Source organism: Triticum dicoccoides, chromosome 3A (genome assembly GCF_002162155.2).
Source record: "Triticum dicoccoides isolate Atlit2015 ecotype Zavitan chromosome 3A, WEW_v2.0, whole genome shotgun sequence".
Taxonomy (NCBI): Eukaryota; Viridiplantae; Streptophyta; class Magnoliopsida; order Poales; family Poaceae; genus Triticum; species Triticum dicoccoides.
The window spans coordinates 303,129,267-303,146,370 of NC_041384.1; the positions used below are offsets into that span (position 1 = coordinate 303,129,267).

Consider the following 17,104-nt stretch of genomic DNA (forward strand, 5'->3'; position numbering starts at 1 on the left):
GAAAAGAATGGCAGGTGACAATTATTATATAATTAAGATCACTGGCCTACTTTGTTTTTCGTCATACAACTTGTTGATAGACATTCAAAAAGAATGTACACATAGGGTAGATAGCAATTACAGAAGTATAAAACAGAGCTTTCTCAACAAAATCAGCTATTGTATGAAAAATGAACCATGATAGAACTGGTCGTTCAATCTATATAATGCAAAAGATTATGAAGATAGCAATGTATCATGCCTATCAAGAAGATACACCGGACATTATTCTTACAACACACAAATGAGATTTCTTTAAATAAAATGGATCATAAATTTATTGAATTCATTTTTCTTCCAAAGATGCAAATAATGACCTGCTATATGAACTAATGAATTTGTTATCAATGACTGCATCAAAGTTGAAGACATAATTGGTACACAATGGAGCATAAAGATTACCTAGATTCATTTTCAACCCAAATCTGCCACCAGTTTCTCATCAAAGACCTTGCCGACATATAGATTAAAACATCTGCACAAACAAACGTTAGATGGATTGGGGGTTTTATAATTGCCAAGCAACTGCAGCCCGAGATATTGTGGTAGTTGCCCTGGAAACAAAAGATAAATCAAAACTTTTCCCGAGAATATCAATTGAAAGTATGTACATCAACAACAGTAACAGAATCATTCGAGAAATTTATGGGATATTGGGAGTGAGGGAGAAAGTATGTACATCAAAAACAGTAACAGAATCATTCGAGAAATTTATGGGGTATTGGGAGTGAGGGAGAGAAGAGCGAAGGGCAAGCTCGGGAGGCTGGTAGATACATGTCCCATATAGCCTTGTAGGAGTCGAGAACCTTAGAAGGAGGAGGATTGCTTACCTACAAAAGGGGCAAAGGAGGCAAGGTCATTGTGAATCAATTAGTTTCTTCTGTATTTTTTATCATGATTCACTTCATAATAGATGGATACATCAGAAATCACAGAAATAAAAAATACCTAGAAAAGAAACCACTCAAACTCCCATTACATGGACCCATCTATATATAGCTTCTCACGGCATCTTCCTTCTTCATATGAGCAGTGAAGGAATATGTCCCTGCCGCTGTTCCGGGAGATGAAGCGGAACCCCTTTGTTTTCCATCCCTGTGCAATTGTTGTATGGAGTAAACGCAGGAGACGACACCAATCATACTATACACGTGCTTTTGATGTCTATAATGCAAGAGGGAACACATGATTAACTGTGAGTAACCTGGACAACATGACACGATTTCGAATCAAAGGTGCAGACACCAACCTGATGTTGGAGACGCTGGGAGCGATGTCGCTACTATTGAAAGGGGCAGGGGAAGTCGTTCGAGAGCCGGCAGCCGCGTCTCTTCTGGGTAATTGGGCGGTGGTGGAGGTCGCTGTTGAGGAGGTAGTTGCGGTGGCTGACGTTGGGCGCCTCGAGCCTGCAAGGTAGCGGCGAGATCCCGATGCATCTGCTGCACCTTCCGGCGGCGGATCTGACCGGCGCACGTGGATCCGTGGAGGGACGTGTTGTATGGCAACCGGTGACAGAGAAGCTCAATCATTGTTCGTCGAAGGAGGAGGCGTTCGCACACCAGATCTGGCTGGGGCTTGGGTGAATGCTGGAGGGTTGGGTTGTAGGCCGCCGTCCGGTGGTGCATCGGTGTGGGTTGTGATGGTGTCGCTTGCTCTGCCCCAGGATACATATTGAAGAGCAGGGAGATGGACCGATGGGCTTCTCTTCGTCAGTTTTTACACCGAGGCCCGCTTCAATTAATTACCAGAGTTGAATCACATGATTCATTCAATTGTCTCAAGAAAAAAAAACATGATTCGTTGAAAAGATGTTGAGGTGGCAAGGCTGCTGATGTGGATAGGCTGCATGTCAAGAGAAATAACATAGTGGGGATGAACTATTTAGGTATTATAGATTCGCCGATGTAGGAGGTGAGACCCTCGGCAGCTCGAAGCTCCTGGATCTGCTTGAGGAGGTCCGTGTCGGCGCCATCAGTGTTAGCTTGCATGTCGTTGACGATGGTGCCGACCGCTGCAGCAACCGCTCCGTCGACCACCGCATCAACAAAACACGCCATCGCCGCACGTACCGCGCTCCCCGTCGCCGTCACAATGAGCGCGCCGAGCTCCTTCTGGTGACGAAGGTGGGCTGCTTCGCTCGCCTAACTGAGCGTCTTATAGATCGCCTCTCCTTCTGGAGTCAAGTACTCCATGAGCTCTTGCTGTCGCTGCCAGACGCGTGTCATGCAGATGATCCGACGTGAGGTGGGTGAAATTTTTGGCTCTACCAACTGTTAGTTACAGGATGGTGAATCGGAGGTAGGCTATGGGATCATTTCAAATTCACTAGGTGGGGTGTCTGTCTTGCTTACAAGGGAAGGGACAAGGAAAGGATTGCAAGTCAATGACTGCTAGCCGTTTATCAATTAGCCACCTAATACGGAATCAACGAAGGTATTTATAATCCTCACGTTAGGACCCAATCCCCATTGCGGGTCAATGGCTGACGGGCTCTCTCGCTGGGCTCTCTTACTGGGCTGGCCCTCCTTGGTGATGAAGGTTGCACTTGTGTCGTTTCTAGTCAGTGCAGGCCCAGTGCTAACATTGATTCCCACAAGGCTGTCACTGTGACTGGGCCACCATCAGGGACGGAGCTAGGAATTTTATTTGAGGGAGCTCACTGAAACATCTAAAGCATTGAGGGGGGCCATACATAGGAATTTAGTGGTCAAATTCATCAAATCCACGCACCACATAGGTGTAGTTTGAGAAATTTTCACAGCATGGGGGGAGCCATGGCCCCGGCTCGCCCCCTGCTGGCTCCATCCCTGGCCACCATACTGTCACTTTCTTGCCTTCGCCCCTTCTACTTAAATCTGGGCTACAGATGGGAAGATGGACATGTGGGGCTGGGTTGGCCTGTTTTCGCTTGTTCTCTGTTGTTTGCCTATTTTGCTTGTGTTCATTTGAAATGTATCACTGTTAATATGGACAGTCTCCAAGATGCAACTCCGACCATTACTATGATGTGAATATAGTGTTAAAAAGTAGAAAATCACATAATTATGATATTTTTCATGACAAATCAAACGTATTACTCGTGCTATTAATTTTGAATAATATTATCCTCATTTAACTAATCTCAACTATCATTTTATATATATATATAGTTGATGCTAGATAAGTTTGATGGCACACCTTAACTAGAAGCTTGGTAATTGTATCGTTGTCTCAGATTTGTTGGGATCATGTCTTAGCGCCGCGAAGAATGCAAACTTTGACCTGCATTTTTATTCAGACATGACACATGTTCTGCGATCCCATTCCTTGATCTGATCGACCAGGTTTCTGGTAACTATGGGCCGTTATACCTGTTGGGAAATCTCTTGGTAGACGAAAATTCATCGTATTCTCTTTACATCAAATGACCCAATTGTTATGATTATATTTTTCTAAAATTTTACTCCCTCCGTTCACAAATATAAGATGTTCTAACTTTTTTTTTCTGAATCGGATGTATATAGACACGTTTTAGTATGTTTGTTCACTCATTTCAGTCTGTCTATAGTCCATATTGAAATATCCAAAACATCTTATATTTGTGAACGGAGGGTGTATCTATATGCTATATCACACTATTGTGAATAAAATGCCTTACCGCTCATCCATATTAGGTGAACCGATTCGTTATATTGCTGAATTTATGCTCAGTGACACCAACGCATTATCAAATCCTAGAACAAGTAGTCAACTATAACTATATAGTTATAACATACGGTGTACTTGTTAGTGAATGCTGAAAGCGTGAAGATACATTGGCAACAGTATTAGTTATAATGTTACTTGGTTTGGCTTCCTACTGGAGGGTGGCTGTTGAGCATGTGTTGGAAAGGCAGTTCACTTTTGCTAGATCGAAACTTAAAAGAGTTCTTGTAGTTGAATCTCAAATCAAATTGTCTGTACAATATCTCATCTATAGGAGGCCTGGAGAGTTGTTAACTCAAAGAAGTGGAGTCGCAAGCACTTCTCCTCTGCAGGAAGTGCATGCGAGGCTGATTTCTGAAGGATAAACTTCATCTATCATTCTATCAATTTCTTTCCCTCATACGATTGTAATAAGCCTGAATTTGCCACAACTGTCTCATTGAATTTGCCTCTTTTTTTCAGCTCGAATGTATTTCCTGTGGTTACACATGGTTTTCGTCAAGAGATGCCATCTCATCGCTGACGGTCGATACTCCAAGTTCTGGTGGGAATGTAGGCACCGCTCCCTGGGCAACAGCAAAGTTTGATGTCCTTCAGAAGCAGCTGGTGAGCCCTCGGGATCAGCCAGACAGTAAGGCAAGTGCTGATGCTCTCCAGAAGAACACGGTGGCATCCATTTCTAAACTTGAGAGGCAGAAATCATTCATCAAACCGAAGCCAGAGGAGCCCTCTGCACCCACACTGGAGAAACAGAAGGCGTTCACCAAGCTAAAGCCGGAGGAACCCTCTGCACCCACACTGGAGAAACAGAAGGCGTTCACCAAGCCAAAGCCGGAGGAACCCTCTGCACCTTCGGCTAGTCATTAGTGAATGATCATGGGCGTTGCAATGTTTCAGAGATTGTACACCGGCAGCTCTTAAACATTCAGTAGAAGCATGAATAGGATGACAACACTTTCTTGTAGTCTATCGTTAAAAATTTCGTTAAAACTAGTTTCATACTTCCACAAGCTACTTTTGATCTCACTCTTGTTACGGTTGGCACTAAAAAACTCTTAGGGCAAAAGCCACCAGTGAGGGCCAAGTGGTTGGCTCTAGGTGATTTGAACCAAATATATCGTGCAAGAGACGAGCGGAATGTTAACAGAAGCAGAATAAACCGTTTTCAGACAACTCTACAGAACCGCGAGCTCAGGAGATCCATTTGCAGAATTACCGCTTCACATAGAGTAATAAAAGGACAAACCAAGATGACTCTACAGAACCGTGAGCTCAGGAGATCCATTTGCAGAATTACCGTTTCACATACTGTAATAAGGGGACAAACCTTATTGCTGCTTGACATGGAGTAACGAGGGTAAAACCGGCCCATTTTGTCTGGTTTTGTCGTGTGTCTGTGTGGATGCATATCCGGTCTAAACACCAGACAAACTGTCGCGTGTCCGCTCGGTGTCTTGCTCGGGGCTGAATTTGGGCTGGATTTGCATCCACATGGACACGAGACGGACATGTCACACATTAGCTTGGTGTCTAACTTGGGTCCGTGTGTTGGTCACCTAACCATCACCTACCTCATATTTAATTCCACACGGGTGGGAGGCTTTGCACGTGAGCCACCCAACATTCCCTCGTTCCTTTTTTAATGTCACACGTCCGATGGGGTCATCCAGTCCACTTCCCAATTTCTTCTTCCCTCTGCCCCTAGTTGCCCGACAACCCTAGCTGTTGGGTTGCGCTAGGTGCATTGGCTGCAATATAAAATTTTTCTACGCGCAGATCAACCAGGAACATGCTAATGGAGACGAATCACGTGATCAATATCACTAGTCGCACATTGCCATGCAGCGGAAGTAGAGTTGGAGCATCACGTTTTCTGAGTCGTCTCCTCGTCGATTCCTCGAACATCCAGTCGTCGGATCCCACGAACCGGTTTGCCGGAGCGGTGTAAGTGCCTCGCCTATATCTGCGCATGTAGGAGGAACATCGTGCGGTGGACCGCTAGGTTCGGTCGCACAGCGGGCGACGAGTAGATGTGGCTAATTGCAACACATGCAAAGCCCTAACAAAAAACACTGAAGCGATCAACTGAATACGTGTGGCGCACCTCCATTATATATAAGCATCCATCGCGGGCTCAACACATGGGCCCCACATGTCTACTCAGCCCAGACAAGTTCAGGTCGAATCACATCCGACCCATGAAGTCGAATCAGACCTCGTAGGTTCCTTCCCTTAAGTGTGCGACCCCTTAGGTTCATGTTGGCTTGGTCGCAAGCCAGATCACATCCGACCTGCTCGGTTGGTAGCGGCCTCTAGCAAAGCATGCCAAGCATCAAGCAGGCAATGAAGCTGGTTTGGTGAACATGTACAATGTGTCACACTTCTATTCCCTTTGCCTCACGATATGTGTTGTCGGGGCTCAAGACGAATCGGTCATCCTTGTTGCAGCTCGAACTCTTTCTCATTCCAATGATGCCGATCTACAACCGGATTATCTCAAACTCATGTTGCGTGGCCATACTTATCGAGGTCGGATTACACGAGGGGCCCAAAGTATATATCTTCAGATCAGAGGGGCAAATCCCATCTTGCTTGACCAATGTCTCGCGACATGGGTCTGGACAAGCCCAAAACCAACCTTTATAACTACACACTTTCAGAGTAGCGTTTTGTCGGCCCAAAGCAGGCCGGTCACTGTCCCGAGTCCATGCGCCAGCTCAGGTCTTAGGACACATAACAAATGTTGTACTAGTTACTCACAGATGACCTATCGCCGCGTCTCATGGTTGGGTCTGTCCGACCTAATGTCCATCTGAGCTCGGATCCGATCACCCATATTCGACATAGGATCCGACCAGGTCCATGCAGTCCGTTAACATATAATGCTCCATGGTTAGCGAGATCCAGCCTTCTATCGTGTTGCTGTCGGGCCCGTGGGACTAGGGGTACCCAGGACCGTCCCAAGGCGCGACGCTCGATGCGAGTCCGGTATGACCCATCTTCAAGACTTCAAGAGCAAGAACCTCGTGAGGGCCCCCGCTTCGCGAGGCGCCCAACGACGAGCTACCCAGGAGCTCCAGAGGCCTCGTGCTAGGCGGCATCCCCAAGCTGCCTCCCGAGGCCTCCTCGCGGGTGGATACCCTCAGGGCGCCAAGTCCCGCCTCGCGGTGCACGTGGGTGATGCGAGCCACAACGAGCAGCACCAGAGCCGTGCCAGCAGGCGCGGATGGTGGAGCTTTCCTCTTCCGTGCTAAAGGAGCAGGGCAGCTCACCGGCTCCCAAAGTAATCTCTAAAGGTTGCTACTCCGGTGCAAGAAGACTAGGACCGCGGGCTCACTAGGACAAAGGTCATCGCCGAGGCCACCGACATGTCATGTCTAGAAGGTTTAGCACGCGGAGACTGCTTTTGCCAGGATAAGCTGTACTGCTGCCCCCTTCGAATTTGGCCATTGTGGCAACCCTTCCCGCTTAGAGTTTTGAGGGGAAGAGGACCAAGGCCAGTATAAATATTGGTAGAGCGCCACCGTAGGAGGAGATCCATCCATCGAGTCCTGAGGCCTCTAAGGGCAGCCCACACTTGTACTCGCATGTTCATCCTCCCTCGCGAGGCAATCCACAAAATGCAGGAGTAGGGTCTTACACCTCACGGTGACCCGAACTTGGGTAAACTGCATGTCTCTGATCCTTCTTCCCTCTCGCTCGAGCATGTCGGAGCATCGCCGTGAGGCAGTGAGCAGCGAGGCCAAGCGTAGCGAAGTTCTGTGAGCACACCCTAGAGTTTGAACCTTTCTTGGGTCCTCGAAGCCCCAGTTCTAACATTTGGCATGCCAGGTAGGGGTGTGCCCGAGTTCTTCCGCTGCACTCCGGCCTCTGCTCCGCAGCCACCATGGTCGACGCTCGTCATGCTCGAGCTGAGTGCCGTGCAACTCGTGTCGCCCAAACGGGGCCCATGGGCCGCGGTGGCCGCCGCCACTCTGCCCAGACGCGACCAACACCGCCATTGACCCTGCGGCCCATGAGCAGCAGGACTCCTCCCTGCACCCCTCCGTGTGTCAGGACGGTCACACCGCCACGACATCACTCGCCGCTGCTATGGGCTCGTCCTCCCACGGTCTTCAGGGGCCGATGAATGCGCAGGCCGCGATGCTCATGGTGCGCGAGCTTCTTCATTACTGCCCGACCAACAACGGCTATGACGTCTGGCTTGGCCGCATCACCGAGCTTGTCAACGCTGCGGGAGAGGCCCTGATGCCCTCTCACTCGCTTCACCCTCCACCATTCCAGGATGCGCCGTCCCACGCTGGAGATGGGGCGCATGGGGCACCTTCACCGTCTCCGCTGCGCGGCGACATCGTCGAGCCTCGACGTGAAGCGCGCCCGCGTGACCCGCTGCAAAACGCCTGCACCAGCCCGGGACGAGGCCAGCTGCCAGATCATTCACCGCGCGCCACCTGACGCGCACCTGCTCCTCGAGCAGCGGCAGCAATGCCAAGACCGAGCTGTCCAGGAGGTCGCAGTGGTCGGGCGCCAGAACTGCCCGCCCTCGCATACGGTGCCCCTTCAAGCAGAGTCGGCTGTCGGGCCCTCACTCGCGAGCTGCGCCCGGTGGTTTGGCCCGCCAAGTTCAAGCCAGACCTGCCTCCGCGCTATGATGGCGGCCCCAACCCTACGGAGTTCCTCCAGTTCTACGCGCTGAGCATTGAGGCCGCAAATGGTGACGACAAGGTCATGGCAAACTAGTTTCCCATGGCCCTTAAGGACGACGCGCACTCCTGGTTCATGAACCTGCCCGAAGAGTCAATCTCTTCGTGGGCTGAGCTGTGCGAGCTGTTCATCGCCAACTTGAGAGGAACCCATGGCCGTGTCCTCACCATGAGCGACCTGCAGTGCGTGAAGTAGCGCCCCGACGAGACCATCCGCTAGTACATCGAGCTCTTCAGTCAAGTGTGCCACAAGATCCCGCGCGCCTTGGACGAGGCCATCATCATGGCGTTCACCAATGGAGTCAAGGACGTTCACATGTGATAGAAGCTTGCCATCCACGACCACCTAAGTATGGCCCTGGAGCTATTCAACCTCGCAGACAAGTGCGCCAAGGCTGAGGAGGGCCGCCTCTTCCTCAACAATGACCCGATGCGCCCCTCGACAACAACAAGGCCAAGGGAAAGAAGGTCAAGCGCAAGGGCCCTGTCATGCTGGTGACTGAGCCCGAGCAAAAGCGCGGCTACGTTCGCAATGAGCCCAAAGGGAGCAGCCACCTGTTCCGCACCTACCACAACGTGCACGCGCACAACACCAACGACTGCCAGGAGCTCAGGGCGCTCCGCGACGAGCGCTTGGGCCATTGTCCTGACCACGACGATCATGGCGCTGGCTGTGGAGGCGGCCGCAGCGTCGGCCGGTAGGATAACTGCAATGGCAACCCATGCCAGGCCTAGCATGACCAGCCCCGCGATGGACCATAGCGTGACCAGCCTCGCGAGGATGGTTGGCACGACCGGCCTCACGAGGGCGCTTGGAGTGATAAGCCTCGTGAGGCGCGCCCTTAGGGCCACGCTGCCCTTCCACCGCTACCGTCGCCCCTAGAAGGAACGATGACAACTAGCGTGACGAGGGGGCCGGGGCCTACCAGGAGCCTCGCATGATAGCTTGTATCCTCGGTGGAGCTCAGGCTCCCGCGTCCAACCGCATCTTCAAGCAGTTCTTTCGCAAGGTAAATGCTTCCCTCCCGAGGGTCGAGGCCGCGGGGCTCCTCAAGTGGTTGCAGTACGCTATCGCCTTCGACTCCAAGGACCACCTCAGGTGCACAGCCACCACCGGCGCGCTCCCCATGCTATGCACGCCCATCACCAGCAACGTCTCTGTCACCAAGACCCTTATCGATGGTGGCGCTGGCCTCAACGTCCTCTCCATCGAGACCTTCGAGACGCTCCAAGTGCCTTATGACCAGCTCATGCCTACCAGGCTCTTCTCAGGGTGACCGACGGCTCCACCACTCCTCTGGGGCAGGTGCGTGATACGTCTTTTGCATCATGTTTACCTACTATTATTTATAATATTTTTATGCATAATAATGCTTTTTGGAGTAATTCTAATGCCTTCTCTCTCATAATATGCAAGGTTCACACAAAGAGGGAGAATTCCGACAGCTGGAAATCTGGACCTGAAAAAGCTACATCAGGCTACCAATTCTGCACAACTTCAAATGAGCTGAAACTTCACGAGGAATTTTTATGAAATAAATAAGAAATACTAGAGCAAATAACTACCGGAGGGGCCACCTGGTCAGCACAACGCGCCAGGGCGCGCCAGGCCCCCCAAGCGCGCCCTGGTGGGTTGTGCTCAGCCTAGCCCACCTCCGGTGCCCATCTTCTGGTATATAAGTCATTATGACCTAGAAAAAATAAGGAGAGGATTTTCGGGACGAAGCGCCGCCGTCTCGAGGCGGAACTTGGGCAGGAGCACTTTTGCCCTCCGGCGGAGCGATTTAGTGGGGAACTTCCCTCTCGGAGGGGGAAATCATCATCATCATCATCACCAACAACTCTCCCATCTTGGGGAGGGAAATCTCCATCAACATCTTCAACAACATCATATCCTCTCAAACCCTAGTTCATCTCTTGTGTTCAATCTTTGTACCAGAACTATAGATTGGTACTTGTGGGTGACTAGTAGTGTTGATTACATCTTGTAGTTGATCACTATATGGTTTATTTGGTGGAGGATTATACGTTCAGATCCATTATGCTATTTAATACCCCTCTGATCTTGAGCATGATTATCATTTGTGAGTAGTTACTTTTGTTCTTGAGGTCACGGGAGAAATCTTGTTGCCAGTAATCATGTGAATTTTATATGTGTTTGATATTTTGATAGTATGTATGTTGTGATTCCCTTGGTGGTGTCATGTGAACGTCGACTACGTGACACTTCACCATATTTGGGACAAAGGAATGCATTGTGGAGTAGTTATTAGATGATGGGTTGCGAGAGTGACAGAAGCTTAAACCCTACGTTATGCGCTATTTCATAAGGGATTGATTGGATCCAAAAGTTTAATGCTATGGTTAGAATTTATTCTTAATACTTTTCTCGTAGTTGTGGATGCTTGCGAGGGGGTTAATCATAAGTAGGAGGTTTGTTCAAGTAAGAACAACACCTAAGCACCGATCCACCCACATATCAAATTATCAAAGTAGCGAACACAAATTGAACCAACATGATGAAAGTGACTAGATGAAATTCCCGTGTACCCTCAAGAACGCTTTGCTTATCATAAGAGACCGTTTTGGCCTGTCCTTTGCCTAAGGATTGGGTTACCTTGTTGTACTTTTGTGACTATTACCATTACTTGCTCGTTACAAATTATATTGCTATCAAACTACTCATTACTTATAATTTCAGTGCTTGCACACATTACCTTGTTGAAAACCACTTGCTATTTCCTTTTGCTCCTCGTTGGGTTCGACACTCTTACTTATCGAAAGGACTACAATTGATCCCCTATACTTGTGGGTCATCAAGGCTCTTTTCTCGCGCCGTTGCTGGGAAGTGAAGCGCTCTTGGTAAGGAAAAATTATGACTACATGCTGAAATTTATTGTCACTTGTTACTGTGGAGAACAATCCTTTGAGGGGTTTGTTCGGGGTATCTTTACCTCGATCGGAACCACAATTAGTTGCCCCTCAACCTACTGCACCTACTGAAAATACTGAACATGAAATTCCTTTGGGTATGATAGAACAACTGCTAGCTAATCCTTATGCAGGAGATGGAACCGAACATCCTGATATGCACTTGATATATGTGGAAGAAATTTGCGGATTATTTAAGCTTGCAGGTTTACCCAGAGATGAAGCTAAGAAGAAGGTTCTCCCTTTATCTTTGAAGGGAAAAGCATTGGCATGGTATAGGCAATGCGATGATATTAGTTCTTGGAATTGGAATCGATTGAAATTAGAGTTTCACCAAAAAATTTATCCTATGCATCTAGTTCATTGTGATCGAAATTATATATATGCTCGATGTTATATTCATGCCCCAACCATGAGCTCTCAAGAGAAATTATCATTCATAATTTTTATGCTCGGCTTTCTCATGATGATCGATCTATGCTCGATACTTCTTGTACTGGTCCCTTTATGAAGAAGACTATTGAATTCCAGTGGGATCTCTTGGAAAGAATTAAACGCAACTCTGAAGATTGGGAACTCGACGATGTTAAAGAGTCAGGTATTAAGCTTAAGTACGATTGTGTTAAATCTTTTCTAAATACCGATGCTTTTCAAAAGTTCAACACTAAATATGGACTTGACTCTGAGATAGTAGCCTCCTTTTGTGAATCTTTTGCTACTCATGTTGATGTCCCTAAAGAGAAGTGGTTCAAATATTACCCACCTATTAAGAAGAAATTAAAGAACCCGTAATAGCTAAAGATGAAACTATTATTTATAATGTTGATCCAGTTGTTCCTACTGCTTATATTGAAGAACCACCTTCCCTGTTAGGATGAAAGAACATGCTAAGGTTTCAATTGTGGTCAATAAAAGTTATATTAGAACACCTAAACCAGCTGAACAAATCAAAGTAGAACCTAGTGTTGCTATGGTTAAGGATCTCCTTATTGAAAATATAGATGGGCATGTTATTTACTTCTGTGATGAAGCTGCTAGAATTGCCAAGTCCGATGAAAAAGATAAACATAGACCTGTTGTTGGCATGCCTGTTGTCTCAGTTAAAATAGGAGATCACTGTTATCATGATTTATGCGATATATGTTCTAGCGTGAGTGCTATTCCTTTTACTTTATATCAAGAAATTATGAATGACATAGCACCCGCTGAGATAGAAGACATAGCTGTTACTATTAAACTTGCTAATAGAGGCACTATCACACCACTTGGGATTGTTAGAGATGTTGAAGTCTTGTGTGGGAAAATAAAATACCCTACTGATTTTCTTGTTCTTAGCTCCCCACAAGATGACTTTTGTCCCATTATCTTTGGTTGACCATTCTTGAACACTGTTAATGCTAAAATAGATTGTGAGAAACAAATTGTCGGTGTTAGTTTTGGTGATGAGTCTCATGAGTTCAATTTTTCTAAGTTTAGTAGAAAACCTCATACAAAAGAATTGCCTAGTAAGGGTGAAATAATTGGTCTTGCTTCTATTGGTGTACCTCCTACTGATCCACTAGAACAATATTTGCTAGACCATGAAAATGATATACATATGCATGAAATAAATGAAATAGATACGATTTTCTTTGAACAACGTCCTCTACTTAAACACAATTTGCCTATTGAAACTCTAAGAGGTCCTCCTCCACCTAAAGGTGATCCTATGTTTGAATTAAAACAATTGCCAGACACTTTAAAATATGCTTATCTCAATGAGAAAAAGATTTATCCTGTTATTATTAGTGCTAACCTTTCAGAACATGAAGAAGAAAGATTATTGAAAGTTCTAAAGAAGCACCGAGCTGCTATAGGATATACTCTTGATGATCTTAAGGGCATTAGTCCCACTCTATGTCAGCACAAGATTAATATGGAACTCGATGCTAAACGCGTTGTTGATCACCAACGATGGTTAAATCTGAAGATGAAAGAAGTGGTAAGAACGGAAATATTAAAACTTCTGGAAGCAGGTATAATCTATCCTATAGCTGATAGTAGATGGGTAAGTCCTGCCCATTATGTCCCTAAGAAAGGAGGTATTACTATTGTTCCTGATGATAAGAATGAACTTATTCCACAAAGAATTGTTACAGGCTATAGAATGGTAATTGATTTTAGGAAATTAAACAAACAACTGGAAAAGATCATTACCCTCTTCCTTTTATTGATAAAATGCTAGAAAGATGGTCTAAGCACACATATTTTTGCTTCCTTGATGGATATTCTATTTTTTCACAAATACCTGTTTCTCAACCTGATCAACAAAAGACCACTTTTACTTGTCCTTTGGAACTTATGCTTATAGACGTATGCCTTTTGGTTTATGCAATGGACATGCTACCTTTCAAAGATGCATGACTACTATATTCTCTGACTTTTGTGAAAAGATTGTTGAGGTTTTCATGGATGACTTTTCTATTTATGGGAAGTCTTCTGATGATTGTTTAAGCAATCTTGATCGAGTTTTATAGAGATGTGAGCAAACAAATCTTGTTTTGAATTGGGAGAAGTGCCACTTTATGGTTAACAAAGGTATTGTTTTGGGCCATAAAATTTCTGAAAGTGGTATTGAGGTGGACAAAGCTAAGGTTGATGCAATTGAGAAAATGCCATGTCCTAAAGATATCAAAGGTATTCGTAGTTTTCATGGTCATGCTGGTTTCTATAGGAGATTTATCAAAGACTTTTCGAAAATTTCTAGGCCTCTTACAAATCTTTTGCAAAAGGATATTTCTTTTGTTTTTGATGATGATTGTTTAGAGGTACATGCATGGCACCTAACGGCAATGGCTGCCTCTGATACTAACTTGGCTGACTCTATAGCATCACGTGGCCTTTTTAAACCTGCCTCAAAATGGATCTCCATTCTTCCTCCTTTAGATTTTGTTAATCTGTCAAGCATTATCCCTGATGTCTGTTTCCGCTTGCGCCATGGTGCTAGTTCAACAACGAATATGGAAGGTGTTAGTGCACATTAAACTATGAGAGTACATATAAAGGAGCATGCAACTGTAACTTGACTCGGTCAGGTACCGTCTTGGTGTTGATGCTCATGAGGTTCATCTGATCTTGCCAAGTCCTGTTGTGTCAGCAGTCCTTCATAAGTAGTGTTAGGTGTGAATGCAGCTTGGGAACTGGCCAGTTCCAACAAACGAACGAGTAACTCGTTGAGATGCTGGTACAGTTGAAGCGGATGCTGCAGCTGGTGGAGCAGGTGATACTGTGTTTGTAGATTTAGCCGGTGGACTTGGACCTTCTACTGCACTATAAGTACCAACAGAATCTCGAGGGCAGATCCTTTTCCCTTTCACTCGACGAGTAACACCATTCCCTACTATATTCTTTTCCTTTATCTTGTTCGACTTTGCCATGTCAAGGCATACCCACAACACAAAAGAATAAAATCGCTCTTCAGAACTCATTGATGCATGATACAGACAAGCAATACTTTGATGTAAGACAACCATATGAGGATGGAATATGTAAGAAAAACAAGACGGCGTGACATATTCACATCTATGATGTGTAAACTAAGCAGAAGGATTTTCAAGAAAATAGAAGTAATGCAAGCTAGACACCATATGAAAGATGCAACCAATATCACTATGCCTAGTTAAAAGTGTCATTTCGAAAAATTAGAAGCAGTACAACGTAGAAATCGATGCACTATGCAACCACTATCAAACTGCCATGTTAAAAGCGTCCAATCATGATTGACCGGTACGGGATACACAACAATAGTACTTTGATGTAATAACATGGTATGATTGATCGATGTAGTGTATTCTAGACACAGAAAGGCATGCCATATGCACATGTATAACGTATAAACTTAGCAGGTGCAATTTAATCAAAATAGAAGAAATACATGTTAGACAACATATGCAACATGAAACCAATTATCACACTATCAACTTAGAGCAAGCACCTGCGATGGTGGAGTACGGGAGATGAACTCATCATGTAGACTTGGGACTTCAACTTCATTAGCAGTAGCAGTGGCAAATCTAGAGAGTCTCTGTTTGCGTCGGTCCGGAGGACCACCAACATCCCCTAACTTACTCTTTTCCTTCCTATTTTCTGATATTGCCTTATGAAGTCAAAACCAAAAGAAGACGAATAAAATTAGCTCTGCATAACTGGTTGATGCATGATACAGACGAACACTACTTTGATGTAAGGCAAGCGCATGATAGGGGGATGGAATATATACAAAAAAAGATAGCATTGCATATTCAGACGCACGATAGGACGATGGAATATGTATGAAAAACAGTAAGCAGAAGGCATTTCAACAAAATTAGAAGAAATGAAAGCTAGGCACCATATGAACATGCAACCAATATCACTATCAGGTAAAAGGTGTCTCATCGTAAGTGCCATTTCAAGAAATTAGAAGCAGTACAAGCTAGAAGAGAACGCAAGATGCAACCTACATCACACTCCCAAGTTAAATGTGTCTTATGGATAAGTGATCGTTGCATGCACAAGTGAAGGAAATATGCCCTAGAGGCAATAATAAAGTTATTATTTATTTCCTCATATCATGATAAATGTTTATTATTCATGCTAGAATTGTATTAACGGAAACATAATACATGTGTGAATACATAGACAAACATAGTGTCACTAGTATGCCTCTGCTTGACTAGCTCGTTGATCAAAGATGGTTAAGTTTCCTAGACATACACATGAGTTGTCATTTGATTAACGTGATCACATCATTAGGAGAATGATGTGATTGACATGATCCATTCCGTTAGCTTAGCACTTGATCGTTTAACTGACTGCTATTGCTTTCTTCATGACTTATACATGTTCCTATGACTATGAGATTATGCAACTCCCGATTACTGGAAGAACACTTTGTGTGCTACCAAAGGTCACAACATAACTGGGTGATTATAAAGGTGCTCTACAGGTGTCTTCAATGGTGTTCGTTGAGTTGGCATAGATCGAGAATAGGATTTGTCACTCCGATTGTCGGAGAGGTATCTCTGGGCCCTCTCGGTAATGCACAACACTATAAGCCTTGCAAGCAATGTGACTAATGCGTTAGTTACGGGATGATGCATTGCGGAACGAGTAAAGAGACTTGCCGGTAACAAGATTGAACTAGGTATGGAGATACCGACGACGGAATCTCGGGCAAGTAGCATACCAATGACAAAGGGAACAACGTATGTTGTTATGCGATTTGACCGATAAAGATCTTTGTAGAATATGTAGGAACCAATATGAGCATCCAGGTTCCGCTATTGGTTATTGGTCGGATACATGTCTCGGTCATGTCTACATAGTTCTCGAACCCGTCGGGTCCGCACGCTTAAGGTTTTGTGAAGATTGGTATTATGAGTTTTTGTGTTTTGATGTACCGAAGGTAGTTCGGAGTCCCGGATATGATCACGGACATGATGAGGAGTCTCAAAATAGTCGAGACATAAAAGTCGATATATTGGACGACTATGTTCGGACATCGGAAGTGTTTCAGGAGGTTTCAGACATATACCGGAGTACCGTGGGTTACCGGAACACCCCGGGGAGTATATTGGGCCTAATGGGCCTTAGTGGGAGAAGAGGAGGGGCGGCCAAGGGCAGCCGCGCGCCCCCTCCCCCTCTAGTCTGAATTGGACAAGGAGGGGGGCGCCCCTTTCCTTCTCTCCTTCTCTCCCTTCCTTCTCCTCTCCTCCTCCTACTTGGAA

The 17,104-nt window shown here is 45.8% G+C and overlaps 1 protein-coding gene across 1 annotated transcript in view; it reads left to right on the forward strand.

Annotated features, from left to right (window-relative positions):
* The window catches only part of LOC119268106, a 31,672-nt gene extending 26,935 nt beyond the window's left edge, over nucleotides 1–4,737 (forward strand). The window contains exon 8 of the mRNA XM_037549613.1: nucleotides 4,186–4,737. Within this exon, the coding sequence (XP_037405510.1) occupies nucleotides 4,186–4,590 (405 nt within the window). The 3' untranslated portion in view covers nucleotides 4,591–4,737. The remainder of the gene's footprint in view (nucleotides 1–4,185) is intronic.
* The last annotated feature ends 12,367 nt before the right edge of the window (nucleotides 4,738–17,104 follow it).